The sequence below is a fragment of the Cynoglossus semilaevis genome, chromosome 1 (genome assembly GCF_000523025.1).
Source record: "Cynoglossus semilaevis isolate Cse_v1.0 chromosome 1, Cse_v1.0, whole genome shotgun sequence".
Taxonomy (NCBI): domain Eukaryota; kingdom Metazoa; phylum Chordata; class Actinopteri; order Pleuronectiformes; family Cynoglossidae; genus Cynoglossus; species Cynoglossus semilaevis.
Window position 1 is genome coordinate 26,630,088 of NC_024307.1, and position 16,531 is coordinate 26,646,618.

Below are 16,531 nucleotides of genomic sequence, written 5' to 3' on the forward strand. Positions count from 1 at the left end.
AGTGAACAGTGGCAGCTTTAAGAACCAGGGAGCAGTGAGTGGAGACGGAGCCATGACAGAGCACCTCAGTGGGAACTTGGCAGCTGGTGGCAAGTACAGTGAGTATGCAGTACATACTTCCCTAGCAGTGTAACAAGTACCAAGTATTCATCCCACTGGCTGCACGGCACAACTTTGCTCTATCAACACCTCAACATTGTTGTCCAGGAGAACGTCTATTTGCTGAGACTCTAATGTTTACATTAGTACTATCAGGTCTACTCTTTATGGTTAAGGTTTACCCTGATACAGTGCTGATAAATGTTTACGTTAATCTGAGGGGTGACCAGCGTGACCCACCCTGGCAGGCAGGCTCTGTTGGAAGGCAGCACGGATGGACAGGCAGCAGTGGTGGAAGTTCCTGATGAGCTGAGGGTGAATGGAGCCGCTGAGCTGAGCTGTCTCTCTGTGAGTGGGAGCGATGAAGATCCCCTGGACACCGTCCATCAGGACGTAGTGAAACAAGGTGTTCTCAGAGCCGGAGGTCAGTCTGGCAGAAACAGGTTGCACAGAATAAACATTTATTTTCATATGAAGACATTGACACTAAATATTAAAAATATAGTTCCGTCCTCGCTGACGTACTTCATGGTGGTGTACATCTCCTCCGTCTCCCTGTCTGTCAGCGTTTTCTTTAAGGTGCCCAGGTAGAATGGGTTTGGATGCTTCATCCTGGGAGTCTGGTGTGGACAGCAGCAAACACGCTTTTACACTAGAATTAAAATATTCTACACATTTCTGTTTTTTTGACAATGTGTTTAATGTGGACGTGTTGGGCTACAGAAAACAGTTAACGTTTATTTGGTCCTAGTGGGGAAGTTACCTCCTGTTCATTTGCTGCCAAAGAAATGTCATACTAAATTCGAGGTGAACCTCCATGCCTTTAAAAATCTCACTCTTGTGTTCCAGGCTTCAATGTCTCTGTGGCCAGAGCTCTAATTTAATTGAATCTGACCAAAAAAACTGAGTGTGTACCCAACGACTAAAGTTTGTGTAAAAAGTAAAAAAAACCTTGAAGAGTCCTCCGCTGCCTCCGCTCCCATCTGACCCTCCAGATCCCAGAGAATCCCGTCTCCTTTCTAGCTTCCTTGCCGAGTCAGGGGTAGAATGTGGACTGAAGCCCGCAACCGTGGAGGAACTGGACCCTGAACCAGCGTCCATCTGTCCCTCACTGCCACTGTCTGATAAGCTCCTCTGAGGGCTGCACCTCCGCGACATCTCCCCGAACAGACTGCGGCCCCTGGATCCTGACGAGGGGCCTTTCACGGTTCCAGACAGTTTACTGAGAACAGGGGAAGAGGAAGCCACGCTGTCCAAACGATCACGGGCTGTGGCTGCAGGGAGGAACCAGTCGGCACAGGAGAGGCAGGGAGCAGGAGGAGCGTTCAGACGCTCCTCGATACCTGCCTCCAACGCCTCCAACTGCAGCAGAGTGGCCTTCACCTGAGGTCACGACACCACACAGGAAGTGTGACTTCATGCCGCTTTTACATCTTTTGAATAAAGTGAAAAAAAACTCTCTGCTGACCTGGTCGACGTAAACACAGTCAGGTCCTGGGTAAGCCAGCGCTGGAGAAGAACAGCCTCCTGCTTCTAACAGCACACACTGCATGAAATGTCTCTGAGGTGAGAACAGGAAGAACCAGGCTTACAACAGGCTGTTAACATTGTTTCAAGTGGTTGTCCTGCAGCAGGTAAAGACTGTTCTTCATACCAGGCCCACGATTAGAAGAAAGTGTCGTCCATGTGGTGGAGTGAAGCCTGTCACAGCCCTGCTCCTGCTGCTGCTGCCACTGTGAGCTCTCTGCTGAGGAAACACCTCCCTCCAGATGACCAGCTGCCCCACACGCTGCTCAGACGCCAGCGGCAGCAGACAGTAGTGCTGACAGTACAGACACACGTCCAGGAGATCCTCTTTAGGAAGATGGTTGGCGATCAGGTAGGACTGAGGAGAGGAGAAAATGAGACGAGGGTTTAGACTGGGGTCAAACCGTTTGGCCCATGGGCCACAGGAAGTGTGGGTCAGTATCAGATGACCTCATTGTTGGTAGTACCTGCAGAGTCATTGTATCTATCACCATCTAGTGGCAACAACTAAAAATGCAGTTGATGCATTGCACTACAGGAAAGACACATTAAAATAGGATGGAAAATTTGCATCTGACAAATTGTAATTTAATTGTTTGTGACAAACACACTGGGACACATCTGGCCATATCAAATCAGAAAACACTGAAACATAATAACATATAGATGTCCTTTCTGAAATAGCTTTGAGGTCACATTTGTTACCCACTTTGGGAACCATTGCTCTATTAAACCTTAATATCACCAGCTTCATGTGCTGTCAGATAACTGGATCAATAATTCATCAGTGATCAGGTTGAAGATTTGTCTCCGAGTCTAAGGTCAAGACGACGTCACACCGAAGTCACACTGCTGCCTTTATGTGGTGTGAAAGAACTGGATACAGTTAACAGTTATCTGATCCTTCACTGTTGACATGTAATCTGTGAGATAGGTGAGATAACTGTAGAAAGAGAGTGTGTGTGTGTGTGTGTGTGTATGAGAGACAGCGACTGTGACACCAACCTTGTAGAAGAGACAGGATCCTAGAATGACGTAGAGACGTCTCAGGCCGAAGAAGTCTTCTGACTGTCGCCAAAAAGAAAAGCCCACAGCATGAAGTCAACTCTGACTTTTTACTTCAAGCAGTGAAGCTCTCAGCTTCTAGTTCGCTGCACATCTTACCATTTCACCAAAATCAGATGACTCAAAATCAGAGAGAACAGAGTCCACCTCCACCTGTAGGACCACCACAAACACCGCTCAAATGAATAACATAATGCAGGAAATAAGTGACAAAGATCATCAACATTTGCTGTACTTACATACAATATTAGAGGAGACATCAAAATAGACAAAGATCAAAGGTCAGGACAAAGATCAGGCTTTTCTCTTGTTCACCATATTCTTTTCATTAATGAAAACATTTCCAGGATTTTGAGGTACAAGGAACCTGAAATAAAAACTGTTTGTCCACCAGTCTTCTATCATTTAAACCACCAAACATTTTTACAAAATTAGAAATAAATAAACTTCTTAGTGGAACAGTGGACTACAGAGGGCACTGTTGCTGCTCTTAAAACAACTAGGTAAGTACGGTGTAGTAAATTCAGGTAAAAAAAAAAACACCTTGATCTCTGGAGGCAGAGTCAGCCATCGGACCGCCGGAAGCCCCTCCAGGAAAAGGGTGACTGAGACATCAGTGGGTGGGGTCGAGGACCCGTCCCTCAGGCGAGACGGCTGAATAAGCTGCTGGAAGAAGAGGCAGAAGAAATGGTCCAGTCTAGGTGTGTTGTCACTCTTACAGAAGGCCCTGAGGAAACAATGGAGAAGACGGAGGTGATGAAAAATGACCAAAACGACAGAAAGGAAGGAATTACGTTTTTTTTTTTTCAAACTAGGAACCATCTTTTGTATAGCTAAACAGCTCAAATGACAAACCTGTCCAACGAGCCGTACATGACTTTTAGTGTCCGCACCACGTCTCCAAGCACTGTCTGTAGATAGAGTAGAGGAACTCTGCAAGAAAAAGACAAAACACCTCAGTGTCCCGGGTCGAACAGGGCCAGTCCCTGTCATCAGATACGAGGATTAACTGTCAAAAGATCGAACAGAGTTGTGTGTCAAAAATCCTGGTTTCTTTTCATCAAAAACTGTAAAAAGGTGCAGCGGGAGCTACTGCCGGACACTCCCAAATATCTTCAATATGTTCTGTAGAAGTATTTCTACCTACAGAAGGGGGCGCTGCAGAAAATATTTTGAAATCACTGCTGCAACATAGTAAATGGTGGTCGATTGAGGTGACCTTATGACCTTGAGAAAGAGAGAGGGAGAGAGGGGGGGGGGAGGGAGAGAGAGAGAGAGAGAGAGAGAGAGAGAGGGAGAGAGAGAGAGAGAGAGAGAGAGGGAGAGAGAGAGAGAGAGAGAGAGGGGAAGCTGCTTGTATTACTCACTTCATCAGCCTGTCAAAACAGACATGCTATTTTAAAGAAAAAACATTCTGCCAATTAGTGACAGGACTGACCTTCACTCCCCCAGGTGAAAGTACTACTGTCTCTTCAACACCAGCACTACATCTGTAGTACTTTATACAAGTCAAATAAAGTACTGAGACACAAGGAGACGTCTTCAACAGATACAGATCTCAGGGACCAATGAGAAAAATTAGAGACCAAAGACAGACAGAGGAGTCTAGGACTGTCAGGGTTAAAAAGGAAGTGAGGTCAGAGGACAAGCATTGGAAAGACAGTTGGTCCAGATGACGTTGTCATGGAGACGTCTGGGAGAAAGGGCAGAGGAGTTTCCGACTACATCATTAAACACAATCCTGAAGAGTGAGAGAAGATTTATGAAAATGGAGAAGGAAATCAACTGTGCTGTAGTAACAACAGTAGTACAGACGTGATGTTACTCTGAGCAGTACTAAGACTAGTTCAAACACAGCTGACTAATAGGTGGTCAAAACGCATTTCTAGATGTAGTCCTCGTGAGCCCAGAACCAACAACCGATTACATGTGGAATGAACAGTTCGTTCTCCCAGAAGTTGATGTGAAGTACGTGGTTATGTTCAGCGCCACCATCAGGTAAAGCACAGCATTAGCTGAAATGTACCCACAAATGTATGCACAAAATAATAAAAAATAAACTCAGTGGATGATCTAGGTATTAGATGTTTCATGACAATAGTTTATGGTTAGAGCTGATGAGTGCAAAATCAAAGTGGAAATGATGGTGGTGAGACCTGAGGACAGCACAGTGTGGAGAAGATGGGACAGTTAAGGGGAAGCCTGAAGGAGACACCGAAGGACCTGTTGTCCATTGTGCATGTCCCACTGTAATACTGTGAGTTTGTGAAGACTGACTGTGTCTCTGTACCTCTCCGCAGGTAGCCCGACGACCAGCAGGTTGTTGCCTTCCTTCCAGTAGCCGACGTGAACCAGATGTTTCCCGAGGAGGAGAGAGGAACTGAGGAGACAGAGGAGGAGAACGAAGCAGTAAATACGAAGCAGATGGAAAACATCAACACACTTTAGAAACCTGATAAAAACTGCCTCCTTATTTTCCACTTTTATTGTTGTGTCATTAGAAGTGTGATTTATAAAGTAGTTGTGATGAATGGAGCTGGGCTTCAGACATCACCGCAGGGTTTGGATCACGGCCACCTCAGATAAATTCATGACTAACATAAGCCAGTCATGTCTGATAGAATTCAAGGGTTTGAAGGAAATTAAAATCAGTTTTCATGATCATATGAGGACGATTCCATGTTCATACATAATCCCAGATTAATCCCAGATTAATTCCAGGTCTAATATCTGGAAGATAAAATGTATAAAAGTGTGTTTCGGACACATACTAGAGTAATTATGATGAAGTATTAAAACAGTAGCATCACTGTGTCCAGGCTGTTCCCATACCTGACGATCCTCCCTCCTGTCACATTCTCCAACATGTCACACAGAGTCAGGAAGATTCCTCTGACGGCTTTAAGCTGAATTGAAGCATCAGAGACTGGATACTGGTACAAGATCGGGAGCTGTAAACACACACACACACACACACACATACACACACAGAGTGGAGTTTTGTGAGGACTTGACTTAGACCTAACACGTTCCCTAAACCTTTTACTAAAACACTGACGTCCAGGTAAGACACGATGAGGAAAAGTCTCTGAGACGGTCGACTCAAAAGTATGAACCCAGTCTACTGAGGAAACCGTGCTGTAGTAAAGTCTCGTCTCTGCTCTTGGACCTGGACCGTGGTTCCCCTGATTTACTGTCAACCTGACAGTCACTGGCCGCCTCATTTAGAACTGTTAGTCCCAGGTTGGATCCTCGTCTCTTCAGAACTCACTTTTTTTTTTTTGATAAAAATTTTATGAGATGCTGGAAAGATTTTTGTTCCATATTTGACAGAACAGACTCTGACTTTTCCTGTCCATTTCTCCCCCATGATGTGACTGATGAGGGCAGAATGTGAGCAGAAGATCCTTCAGAGTCGGACTGAGCCAGAGAGGAACACACACACACACACACAGACACGGGGTCAAAAACCAAGAAGAGTCCTTTTCAGAAGTCTAAAAAACACTCCTGAGGCGAAAAAAGAAAAATCCTTTTGGCTTCATCTGAACCAACGTCACAAAATCATCATACAGTCAAAGCTAAAGAAACCCACCACAGTGTGACCTCTCCAACGTCTGCTACCCTGCAATCAAAAGATATCAAAGTCAGGCCTCGGTGGTTCCAGCACTGCACTGTCATTAAGAAACCCCACCACTGGCTGATGTGGCTCCTGGTCTCTGGTTCTGCTCTGACCTTCATGTCAGGATTTAAAAAGTAAAAAAAAATCCTCTGGCTTCCACAAACATGAAACAGACCTGCAGAACGCTGCAGTTCAGCCGTAGAGAGAACACAAGGGTCTCCAGGGACAACATGATTACAGTGTAGAAAGTCAGCGTACTTGACAAAAACCATTTACTACATGCAGTATTTAAACAGCAACGAGCCCATTACAAACTGAAGTTTAGGACCGGAGCAGAAAGTGTGCAGCGTTAAAATGACTGATCGTTTATGGACAGGGGAAACTCTTCAGCGGCTCTTCTCACCTTCTGTGGTTCCTGCTCCGCGTCTCTTAGGTTTCCTGTGTGAGAGACGCTGGACAACATCCAGAGCAGTAGCTTTTTGGACTGAGGACAGTCTTGACTCATTCAGGTTACAGAAATCTAAGATCAGGGATTTCCTCCACAACTTTAACACTCAATCCTCTGTGTGTGTGTGTGTGTGTGTGTGTACGATGGAAACCAGTCTGGTTCTGACAGTTTAGTGTTCTGGTTGCAGTTTAGTGGAGGTCCTGGTTTGACTGGACCACACAGTCATAAACATGTTTCCTCAAAGTACTTCCCTTCACACATAGAGGGAAGAAGACGAGCCCATGGAGTGGATTTGAGCCAATGCCATTCTGGTTTTGTAATATGATCCTACAGAAAGTACTCAGGGTTCTACTTGTCCACACTCAAACCTGAGTGGAACACTGACGTCTACAGACAACGGTTGACGGAACAAATATCACTGAGACCAGCAGAGCCTGGATTTAAACCCCTGACCCTCTGGTTGTGAAACAACCTGCTCTAGCCACTCATCGTTCAGCCGTCCAGTTTGGTTGAGTGATGGTTGTACATGAAAGCATTACTGCTACGCTGACAGACTTTTGTCTTCGACACCGTTCTCTCTCTGACCGATGGTCAGTCAGCTGCTGAAGACTGATTCGCAACCAACAAGAACAACAAAGTTAGTTCTGAGTCCAGAACATTTTCAAGTCTAGACAAATTGATGGCTGAATCCAGAACACGTTAGGAATGACATAAACAGGGACAGAGTTCATGAATACAATGGCAAAAGTTGACTTTACTTCATTTTACCATTATTTCCATTAAGTGGGCGTGGCTAAAGCTGAACAGCATCAGCCACGCCCACTTAAAATTCTGACCATTAGCAGTCGTCACACATGCCACAAGAAAGAAAGTCCAGTGTCCACATCATGACTACGTGTTAGTTATGACACTCTGTTCAGTTTGTGTTCATTTGAACCATTAGGTCGTCAACGTCTGGACCAAACTGACCTCCTCCTGTGTTGACGTCGAGTCCAGCTTCAGTGACAGGTACATGACCACATGAGGGATGTGTCCGATCGACATCTGGAGTTCGGCTGTGTCCTCCCCCCACAGCAGCCGCACCAGCTGACTGACCGGAGGAGAGGATTTGGTCCTGCGGGCCGACGGAGCGTCACCAGCACTGCCGTTGTCCACGTGGGCCACCGTCTCCAAGGTCAGCCTCACCTGGAGGAGGACGCCACGAAAAGCATGGATTAGAAATAAAAGGCATCGTGAGGGTCAACAACACAAGGGCTCCGTTTGAAGTCCCTGGATCAGCCTGTGTGTCAGGTCTATCAGAATTAGGACCTTCAGCCTCGTTCACGTCTGTTTGAAGAATGACCGTGTTTATATCCTGCTTTGACTTTCACCGATTCAATGAAGGGGAGAGGAAAAAGAAAACTGCAGGATGGAGATCGTCAGAGAAAATGACACAGACATGTGGAGCTGACCGCAGTCTAAAGAGCTGTGTGTGTGTGTGTGTGTGTGTGTGTGTAAATGAAAACCAGACCACTGTGACAGAGGAAACAGTAGCAGGACAACAGACAGCCTATCTTCTCTTATCCATGCAATTCTGTTGTTGATTTCCAAACCACAGAACTCTATTTTACGATGACGTTCATTTAAGTCACAGTAAAAAACAGAAAACCAGAGCAGGACAAAGTCCAACAGGCACGGACACAAATTCTCTCCGATTTTATAGAATCTCTGAGGCTTCTCTAGATCTCAGAGGAGAATAAATCTTTGGTTCACACCACAGAGTTTTTTTCTCTCTATTTTCCTTCCAAAACACTTAGAACCTCACACTCTGCCTATCCAAATAGTGGCACGTGGGCCAAAGGCGGTCCAGACAAACCCCCACTTTGGTCCAGTCTGTGGTGACTTGAGAAACACAAAAAAGAATACAGTTGTGGAGATATTTTAACGGCCGAACAGACTATGAATGCAACACTCTCCAAAGCCAGGAATAGAAGTACTAATAAACTCTGATCTGATCTGAGTTTTATTCAGAGGGAGTGTCTTTTACAACTGAAATGAAATGTCTTTCAGTTTATTCAAGTTTTGGTCCAACTTTTGTAGTTAGCTCATGTTTATTAACCACAGATGATCTTAAACAGCCCCGCCCTGCAGTGTACCAGTTCACGTACTGAGGCAACCAGGAGACACGGTTCACAGATGTTGTCACCGACTGACTGGGCCACACCACCAGTCAGAACTAATCCCTGGGGTGACGAGTGTTGACCTTGACCAGGTGAAATGAATGTGGAGATGAAGTCTGAACAACTTCAACAACCTGTGTTGGTTTTTCCACAAATATATCATTTTTATCTAATAAAGAGCTTTAGTCTTAAAAGTAAATAAATAAATAAATAACTGAAACCTTTTCCTAAAGACTTTTCTTCATCAGTGTTCGCAGGAAAAAAAGCTGAGAGCCGAGAGCCAAGAGCTGGATGTTCTGCTGGGACTTGACCTCAAACCACCAGAGTCTCTGCAGATTCAGTTCTGAGCTTTGACCACACGGCCTGCACTGGACACGCCCCAGTGATATTTTGGTGTTTGAGGGGAACGCAGAATATGAAATATGACACTGACTGAACAATACGGAGCTGCTGACACGGTCTTGCTGATGCGACTTTTTTTTAACCCACAAACACTTTTTTCACATGTTAAAAAATCTCAGTTTTTGTTCATCTGTACTGACCAGGCAAAAGTAAAAATGAATGAATTTTGTCAAACCCAAACTGATTTAAAATCAGGAAACTGAAACTCTATATAATAATAAGTAGCCCTCAAACGGTGGCCCGTGGTCCAGATCTGGCTCGTGGTGCGTGGCTCACGGGCCAGATTTGGACCACTTATCAACACAAAACACAGGATTTGAGTTTCATTTTCCTTGTGGTCCATGGGAAAGAAGCTGTTTAGAAGTTCATATACTACATAGGTGGCCCTCAAATGGGGGCTTGCGGTCCAAATCTGACCGGCCACTGACCACAAGCTGCACACTTTCCTGTCCTTCACTGTGTTTCGGTTTTGTCTGCGCCTGTAAAGGATTATCTCCATGACGACGATGAGCGAATGGGCTGTTAGCAAGAACGGGTCTTTTAACATTAGCAGTACCTTCTACATAACAGACAGGCCTGAGTTCATGTACACGTGTTCTAGATTTTTTGAGTGTTTATTAAATGTTTGTCAAAAAGCAAACAGCAGGTTGCTTTATTTGAGTTTGTATTTCTGTTTTTGAGAACATGACAGATTTACAGCTTGTGTCTCGACCAACTGTAATAAATGGAAATGTCTTTGTGAACCTTTAACGTTTTTATTCAAATACACAAATGCACCTCCTGTCTGTTACCTCACTGCTATTTTAGTCACTGCTTCAATTACTTCAACAGGTTCAATGTCCTTCCAGGAGACATTTTGTTCAAAACTGTCTCTCTCAGTGTTTTGGACCACGCCGGTGTCAGCCCGGTGAAGTCTGCTGGTTGGCCCAAACCCAGACCATATGGTGCCTAACCAGTGAGTGTTTGAAAAAATAAAGATCATCTTTCCTGGTCAACATGTCCAAACTATATTTTTCTAATCCAGCAATGTCTCCCAGAGTTCTTTGAGGCTTGTCAGTGTGAACCACAGGGCCACCCGACTCTCTGCGGCAGGCGCCTACATCTGGGCTGCTGGCCATTTCAGCCTGGGTTATTATTACAGAGGAGCGGAGGTGCAGCAGCCTGTGACGTACCTTTCAACTGTGAGTCTCAGACTGGAGTCAGAGCACGGGCGCAGGTCGTAAAAAGATTCTAAAGCAATTCCAAGATTTTAGGACAGTGTGAACTCCTCTGAGACGCAGGAAAACAGGAAGCACATCTTCTAATAGTGATGTTTTTTATATTAGGGAATTAATGGAAGACATTGTTCTGCTCTCTAATAAAAAAGGATGTGGTGAGACCTGAGAGAAAACACCACCATGTCCACTTCTTTCATTCCGTATGTCCACAGAAAGGAGAGAAGGAACAGTTGAAATTGTTATAATAAAGTTATAGATTTAAATTAATAAAGTAGTAAACATACAAGAGTAATCGTACAGATTACGCAAACATTTTCACTCTATTCTCATAGGTTTATGACTTTATTCCCATAAACTCCACTCTGTGTTAAACCCTGCTCTCATGAATGGACACACGCCGCATGTGTGCAGTGACTGGAGTTGGTAACAAACTACAGTCAGACAAAGGCCTCGCTCCGCTCATGTTAATATTAATATTTGCTCCTGACCATAATAAGCCCTGTCCCAGAAGGACGCAGTCTCTCTGTCAGCATAACAACTCTATTCCAACAAAAGAATCCTCTGGTCTCATTTTTCCAAGAAATCTGTCCCGCTCTTTTTTTTTTCACCCTACGATGTAATTTGGTTTCCGTCTCCATCTTCTAATCTGCTGCAGTTTTCTATCCCACACCAGCTTCCTGTGGCATGGAACACAGTCACGCCACCATCCTGTCTGTGCGCTCGGCTCACCATCAACCCCGTGCACACTCTGTTATTTAAAAATTCCTACTTTCGGATGGTCTGCTTTTTGTTAAAAAATCTGAACTGAGTCACAGCTTTTCTTCTCCTAGCTGAAGTTCTCCTGCCGATCAAGGCGTCAGTTCTCAGTAACTGTGGGTTCCTCTGTGGAACACTAAGCAGTGGGTTTGTGGAAACATGTTTGGAAGCAACACTATGTCTTTATTGTGTTGGTTTTATGAGTCCACTAATGATTTCAAAGACCCAGAGGCAACCTCACAGCTAGAATCACTTCATAGGATATGAATGTGTAGCAGCTGAGGGAATAACAAACATCTGTCCTCCACTCACCTGTGTGGGTCCAGGGATGCAGGACAGAACCCTCTCAATGTTCTCTGAAGTTACGTCCACGTCGTCCACTGCGACCAGCGCGTCTCCTGAAGACACACACAATCAGGGATAAAAGATAAAACAGGGAAATCTAACTGAAAAATCCAAACAGCCCTGAGATCTGTTCCAGCAAAGACCAAAAGGCAACATTTATAAATCTATGTGTAAGGAGTTCTCCGCACCATGGCAACAGTTAAACAGCTAGAGAGAAATAGGCTAACAATCCAGCGTTTTCCTATGATAGCATGCTCAGTAACGTATGCCATTCTGGTAGGCATGCTTTACTGTCAGGACACCAGAACACAAACTGTGGTCCAAGTGTATATGCCTGATCCAGAGTCAGGGGGCAGTAGGGGCAGAAGAAGAAAAAGTAGTTCACTTTGTTACTTCAACACTACTACGATGTTACTATGGAGACTAACCAAAGACGTACGATGGCTAGTCTACAGCAGGGGTCAGCAACCTTTATGAAACTGAGAGCTAATTCAAGGGTACTTAGGAATATGAAGAGCTAATCTGTACCAGTACCAATCTGACCATCATTTCAAGTGTAACTGGTCCAAAAAGCACAGTAACAGTACAATGTTTGACTCTCTGGTTGACGAGTTTTATTTTTAGATGGTAGTCCATGGGGGCTACCAGGTGACCCCTGGACTACATAATGTATGGGGGAGATTGACTGTCTCCCCCTAGTGTTGTTAGAGAGGACATCAGTGTTTTTTGGTTCCTGTTGGTCATTTAGCTGTTAACATTTTGTTGCTAACAACTCTGTTGACGTTGTGCCAAGTTTCCTGATTATGGTAACTATGACACATGAAACATTTCTGGTTCTTTGAGCCTTTCTCTCACCTGGTGCAACTGTTGTTCTGATCCTAGCACGACTCTTACCCTAATCTTGAGAGAAGCATTTGTTCCTGTGTTTATCATGCAAGAACAAATAATCTGTCAAAACTGTGTTTCTGTAGATGATTGGATGAAGAGGGTGACTGCATATTATCCTGAGAACTGTTGTCTGGTTTGAGAACACAACGTCTGAACACAGGCTCTGTCCCAAAGTTATAAAAATCCCTGTCATAGTTTCTAGTCTTTTATGACCGCACAGATTTTAAAGAACTCTAAAATATGTGTGTAGGATGGGTACCGGCTACTTAGTCACGGCTGCCTCTCAGCAGCAGTGTGCATCTATGGTTAGTCGTTTGTGTGCAAATGCAGATTTTTTTTCTTCTGTCTTTTATCTGAGGGAACCATCGGTCAGTTCCTACCAGCACACGCTGGAATGTCAGTTGTTCTCGGCCACAGATGATTACTCACACGAGTTACTGTTCAGTGCAGCACGGCTCCATGCTTGAACAATCAGAGAAGCTAAATACCTCACATAGTTGTGTTACCCAGATGGCTGTGAGTCTCCAGTCAGCACATGAGCAGGTGATGCTACTCTCAGAACATTTCTGGTTTCTAACAGCAGCAGACCAATCAAAAAGCCTCTCTGTATGTTGGAGTAACAACGTTAACTACTAACCACTGACAAACCTTTCTTCTTCTGACTCTGACTCTGGGGCAAACAAATACAGTTGAACCCCAATTTACTGCTCAGTGTCCTGACAGTTTAACCTACCTGCCAGAATGGCTTACTCTCTGAGCACAAAAATTGTCAGAAACTGTCATTTTCCTAGCAGATTTACAGTTGAAATGTTACCACGGTTACACAAAGCCATGTTCACGTCCTTACTTCCTGTTAAACAGCTGTTTAAATAATTCAACTGTGATCAATTCTTCAGTTTTTTTCCACTAGTTACTAATGTTTCATTCACACATCAAATAACCAGATTGGTTTCATAGGACTATCAGAATATAACAGGCACAGAAGTGTCTTGCTTCTGTGTTCATGTTGCACAACATTAGTCATGATATTTTTTTAGAATGGCACTTCACGACACCTGCGCTGTATTTTATAAAGACTAGTTCTCACCTATCAGTATCTGGCCACATTTGATGGCAGGGCTGTTGGGTATTAATCCATGAACAGTCAGTCTCTCCTCTTGCCTGAGAACAGTGGACGCTCCTTGTCCTCTGGTCCATGAGGGACGATGAATGACCCCGAGCAAAGCTTCCAGAAGACCTCCGCTGTCAGAAAGGGGCGCTGATGAAGAACCTCCCAGACGTTTGGGGTTGAGGTAAACACACACTTCCTTCAGCTGCTGCTGCTGCTGAACACTGACACCCTGTCTTTGGCTGGGCTGGTTCTTCAGGATGGAGGCCGGCGGGGTCAGAGCAGTACTGTCTTTGCTGCCATCCTTTCCACCGCCACCTTTACGCTGAGAAGGTCTGCGTTTTCTCCTCAGTATCCTGGCAAGCTTCTTCAGAGCTGTCTCACCTTTGACGCGTGAACAGCAGCGCTGCTTCTTGTTTTGCTCGATGATGATTTCTGCTTCTTTTTCGCTGAAGCGGACATGATTGGTGGAAACTCCGTGACAGGCGTTGGCCTGGATCAGCGCAGCGTCCTCCTCCCCTTCACTCAGCTCCAGGTAGAAAAGCTCACCATTCTTCTGGATTTCATCCAGCCACTCTGGTTCCAAGTCACTGAGGAAAAAATAAAAAAAATGCCAATATGAAACGGGGGAGAGTGAGGTAGAAGATAATTTGCTCCTAAACACGCTGACTAATATTCTGCCTGATGTCTGATACAGTCAAATGTCAGAGGAAGTCAATCAGTTAAATCATTCCTGACATAAATATGCTTTGTCTTCACATGTACTTTTTTAAACCCATAATTGTGTTTTAAAAATAGGTGACCATGATTATCTTATCACTTCTTTTTTGGTCTCTGTTCCACTGAATCTTCCTTTGAAGAACACAGCCAGCAGCAGACTGCCTTGAGAGGCTAGCCATACATTTCCTGACTACGGTGAGAGGCCTACAATTATTTATGAGGGTTTTTGGACCTCCCATACTGAAGATGAAAGCAGAGAGCTTAAAAAAATATTTAAAAAAAAAACGAATTAAACTGTAATACGTCAACAGTTGCCACCGAACCCTGGAGTCAAATTCTTACAGAACACACCAGGTTGGGGAGAAATTACATTACACATCCAATGTGTAAATGTAGACTGAAGAGTAGAAAGAAGCCACATTGTGTAAGTTATAACAAAACGTAAAAACATTAATTTCACAAGTTTAAACAAACAAACAAAAAACTGTTACTCCGAGTATTCCGAGCCGCTGAAGCTCGTAGATACTGATTCACAACCACTTCCGCCATCGTCCTCTTCCGGTTGTCCGCCACGCGCACTGACACTGGCTCCTACATTGACGTGTTCCAAATTCATTTTTCTGGAGAACACACACTTTAAGCGTGTTTGCTGTTTACACTTTCAGCAAAGCGTATTCTGTCGTTCCAGCGCCATGTTGGTTTGTGCCGCCGCGTCACGTGTGACAGAAGCGACGAATCTGATTGGTAGACGACGTGTTGCCATTGACAACGGGGAAGCTTGAGAGCATGAGCCACATAAATGTCCACATGTTGTTTATATTATATTATACATCATATAAAAAGTTATAAATCCTATATTAGACCGCGTGTACATGTCCCTCCTATTGGTGTTGATTTAAGGGTTTTTTTCCCACAGACTCCGCCTCCTCTCCAGGTTTTACACGGGATCTTCAAATCCATTCTGGAATTCAGTGAACGCGTGCTAAAGTTTCCAGTACTCAAACATAAACTAATGGCGGTAAATTGTTTTTTTTTTTATTATTATTCATTCAGTTTGAAGTCAAAATGCACCGATGACAATATGAGCACCTACCTGTAGAGGAGAACGCTGCGGATGGAGTCAAAGTCCTCCAGGTTCTTTGAGAATGAAGCTCCATCTGCAGGGCCGTTGAACATCATCTGATTCTCATGTCTTTATTTCCCTCTGAATCATCTCAAGCTGTCAGCGCGGAGAACGCTCGGAGGAGACGGATTAGAGTCCACACACAGAGAGGAGATGAAGAAGAAGCCGAGGTGACAGTTCTGCTTCTCTTGATGCAGCAAACCTCCTTCTCCTCCTCCGTCTCCTCCCCTTTTCTCCGCCTCTTTCTCACGTCAATCAGAAGTGAATGCCAGATGAAGCCACAAAAAGATTTTTCTTTCCTCGTTTTTTTCTCTCTCTCCGTTTTGTGAGTGTTTCTCCAGGCCAGCAGTGAGGTATTTGTCCCGACGGTTTCTTTTTTGCCACTGAATTAAAACCCAGCAGCAGAAGTCCACAAAAATGACAGATTGTGTTGTTCTGATTATTCAACAACGTAATTCTATTATATTACCAAATATAAGCAGCTCATATATTGAGCTCAGGATTGGGTAAAAAGAAAAATCTGTGAATTCGTGTTAATCATTTAATAAAAACAACAATTAAATAAAATGATTATGTAAAGGTAGTTAAACTCAATGTAGCCTCCATTTAAATCAAAGTGGAACATCCAACCCACAACTTTTACAGTTTTTGTCTTTAAACATGGAAAAACTAAGCTACACTAGCCACGAGGTAACTCTTTTTATCAGCAGCATTTGTAGCTAAATGGCTAGTTACTATCTTAACAAAAACGTGGCAAAATATTTTAACACTGGACTAAAGAAATGAACACGTGGGGGACGGTGAGTCTGGGGAACACTTATGTAATAAAGTTTAATAAAATAGTGGAGAAGAGTTGATATTATACGGAAACGTAACGTCAGCAGAGGTACGTTAGGACGTACCCTAGATTTACCGGATCCTTACGTTAGACATTTAGGACCTTTTCACAGCTCCTCCTGTCTCAATGTAGTTGGTATCTGAACCAATTAGATAGATTATTCATATTAGCGTCCCCCGCGCACGACCACGACAACTATTACATAGGAAAAAAAATT

The 16,531-nt window shown here is 44.1% G+C and overlaps 1 protein-coding gene and 1 long non-coding RNA gene across 2 annotated transcripts in view; one reads left to right on the plus strand and one right to left on the minus strand.

Annotated features, from left to right (window-relative positions):
• The window catches only part of intu (inturned planar cell polarity protein), an 18,104-nt gene extending 2,527 nt beyond the window's left edge, over positions 1-15,577 (minus strand). Inside the window, exons 1-16 of the mRNA XM_017034787.2 lie at positions 15,447-15,577; positions 13,613-14,223; positions 11,605-11,690; positions 7,727-7,943; positions 5,941-5,944; positions 5,524-5,637; positions 4,982-5,071; positions 3,547-3,624; positions 3,235-3,418; positions 2,791-2,844; positions 2,632-2,694; positions 1,754-1,984; positions 1,568-1,660; positions 1,051-1,482; positions 625-719; positions 340-529 (exon numbers count right to left, since the gene is read on the minus strand). Coding sequence (XP_016890276.1) covers positions 340-529; positions 625-719; positions 1,051-1,482; positions 1,568-1,660; positions 1,754-1,984; positions 2,632-2,694; positions 2,791-2,844; positions 3,235-3,418; positions 3,547-3,624; positions 4,982-5,071; positions 5,524-5,637; positions 5,941-5,944; positions 7,727-7,943; positions 11,605-11,690; positions 13,613-14,223; positions 15,447-15,532 — 2,628 coding nt within the window. The 5' untranslated portion in view covers positions 15,533-15,577. The remainder of the gene's footprint in view (positions 1-339; positions 530-624; positions 720-1,050; positions 1,483-1,567; positions 1,661-1,753; positions 1,985-2,631; positions 2,695-2,790; positions 2,845-3,234; positions 3,419-3,546; positions 3,625-4,981; positions 5,072-5,523; positions 5,638-5,940; positions 5,945-7,726; positions 7,944-11,604; positions 11,691-13,612; positions 14,224-15,446) is intronic.
• On the plus strand, positions 14,214-15,651 carry LOC107988909 (uncharacterized). Its single transcript, XR_001760458.2, has 3 exons — positions 14,214-14,777; positions 15,270-15,371; positions 15,573-15,651. It is a non-coding gene; the product is annotated as an uncharacterized LOC107988909 (long non-coding RNA).
• The last annotated feature ends 880 nt before the right edge of the window (positions 15,652-16,531 follow it).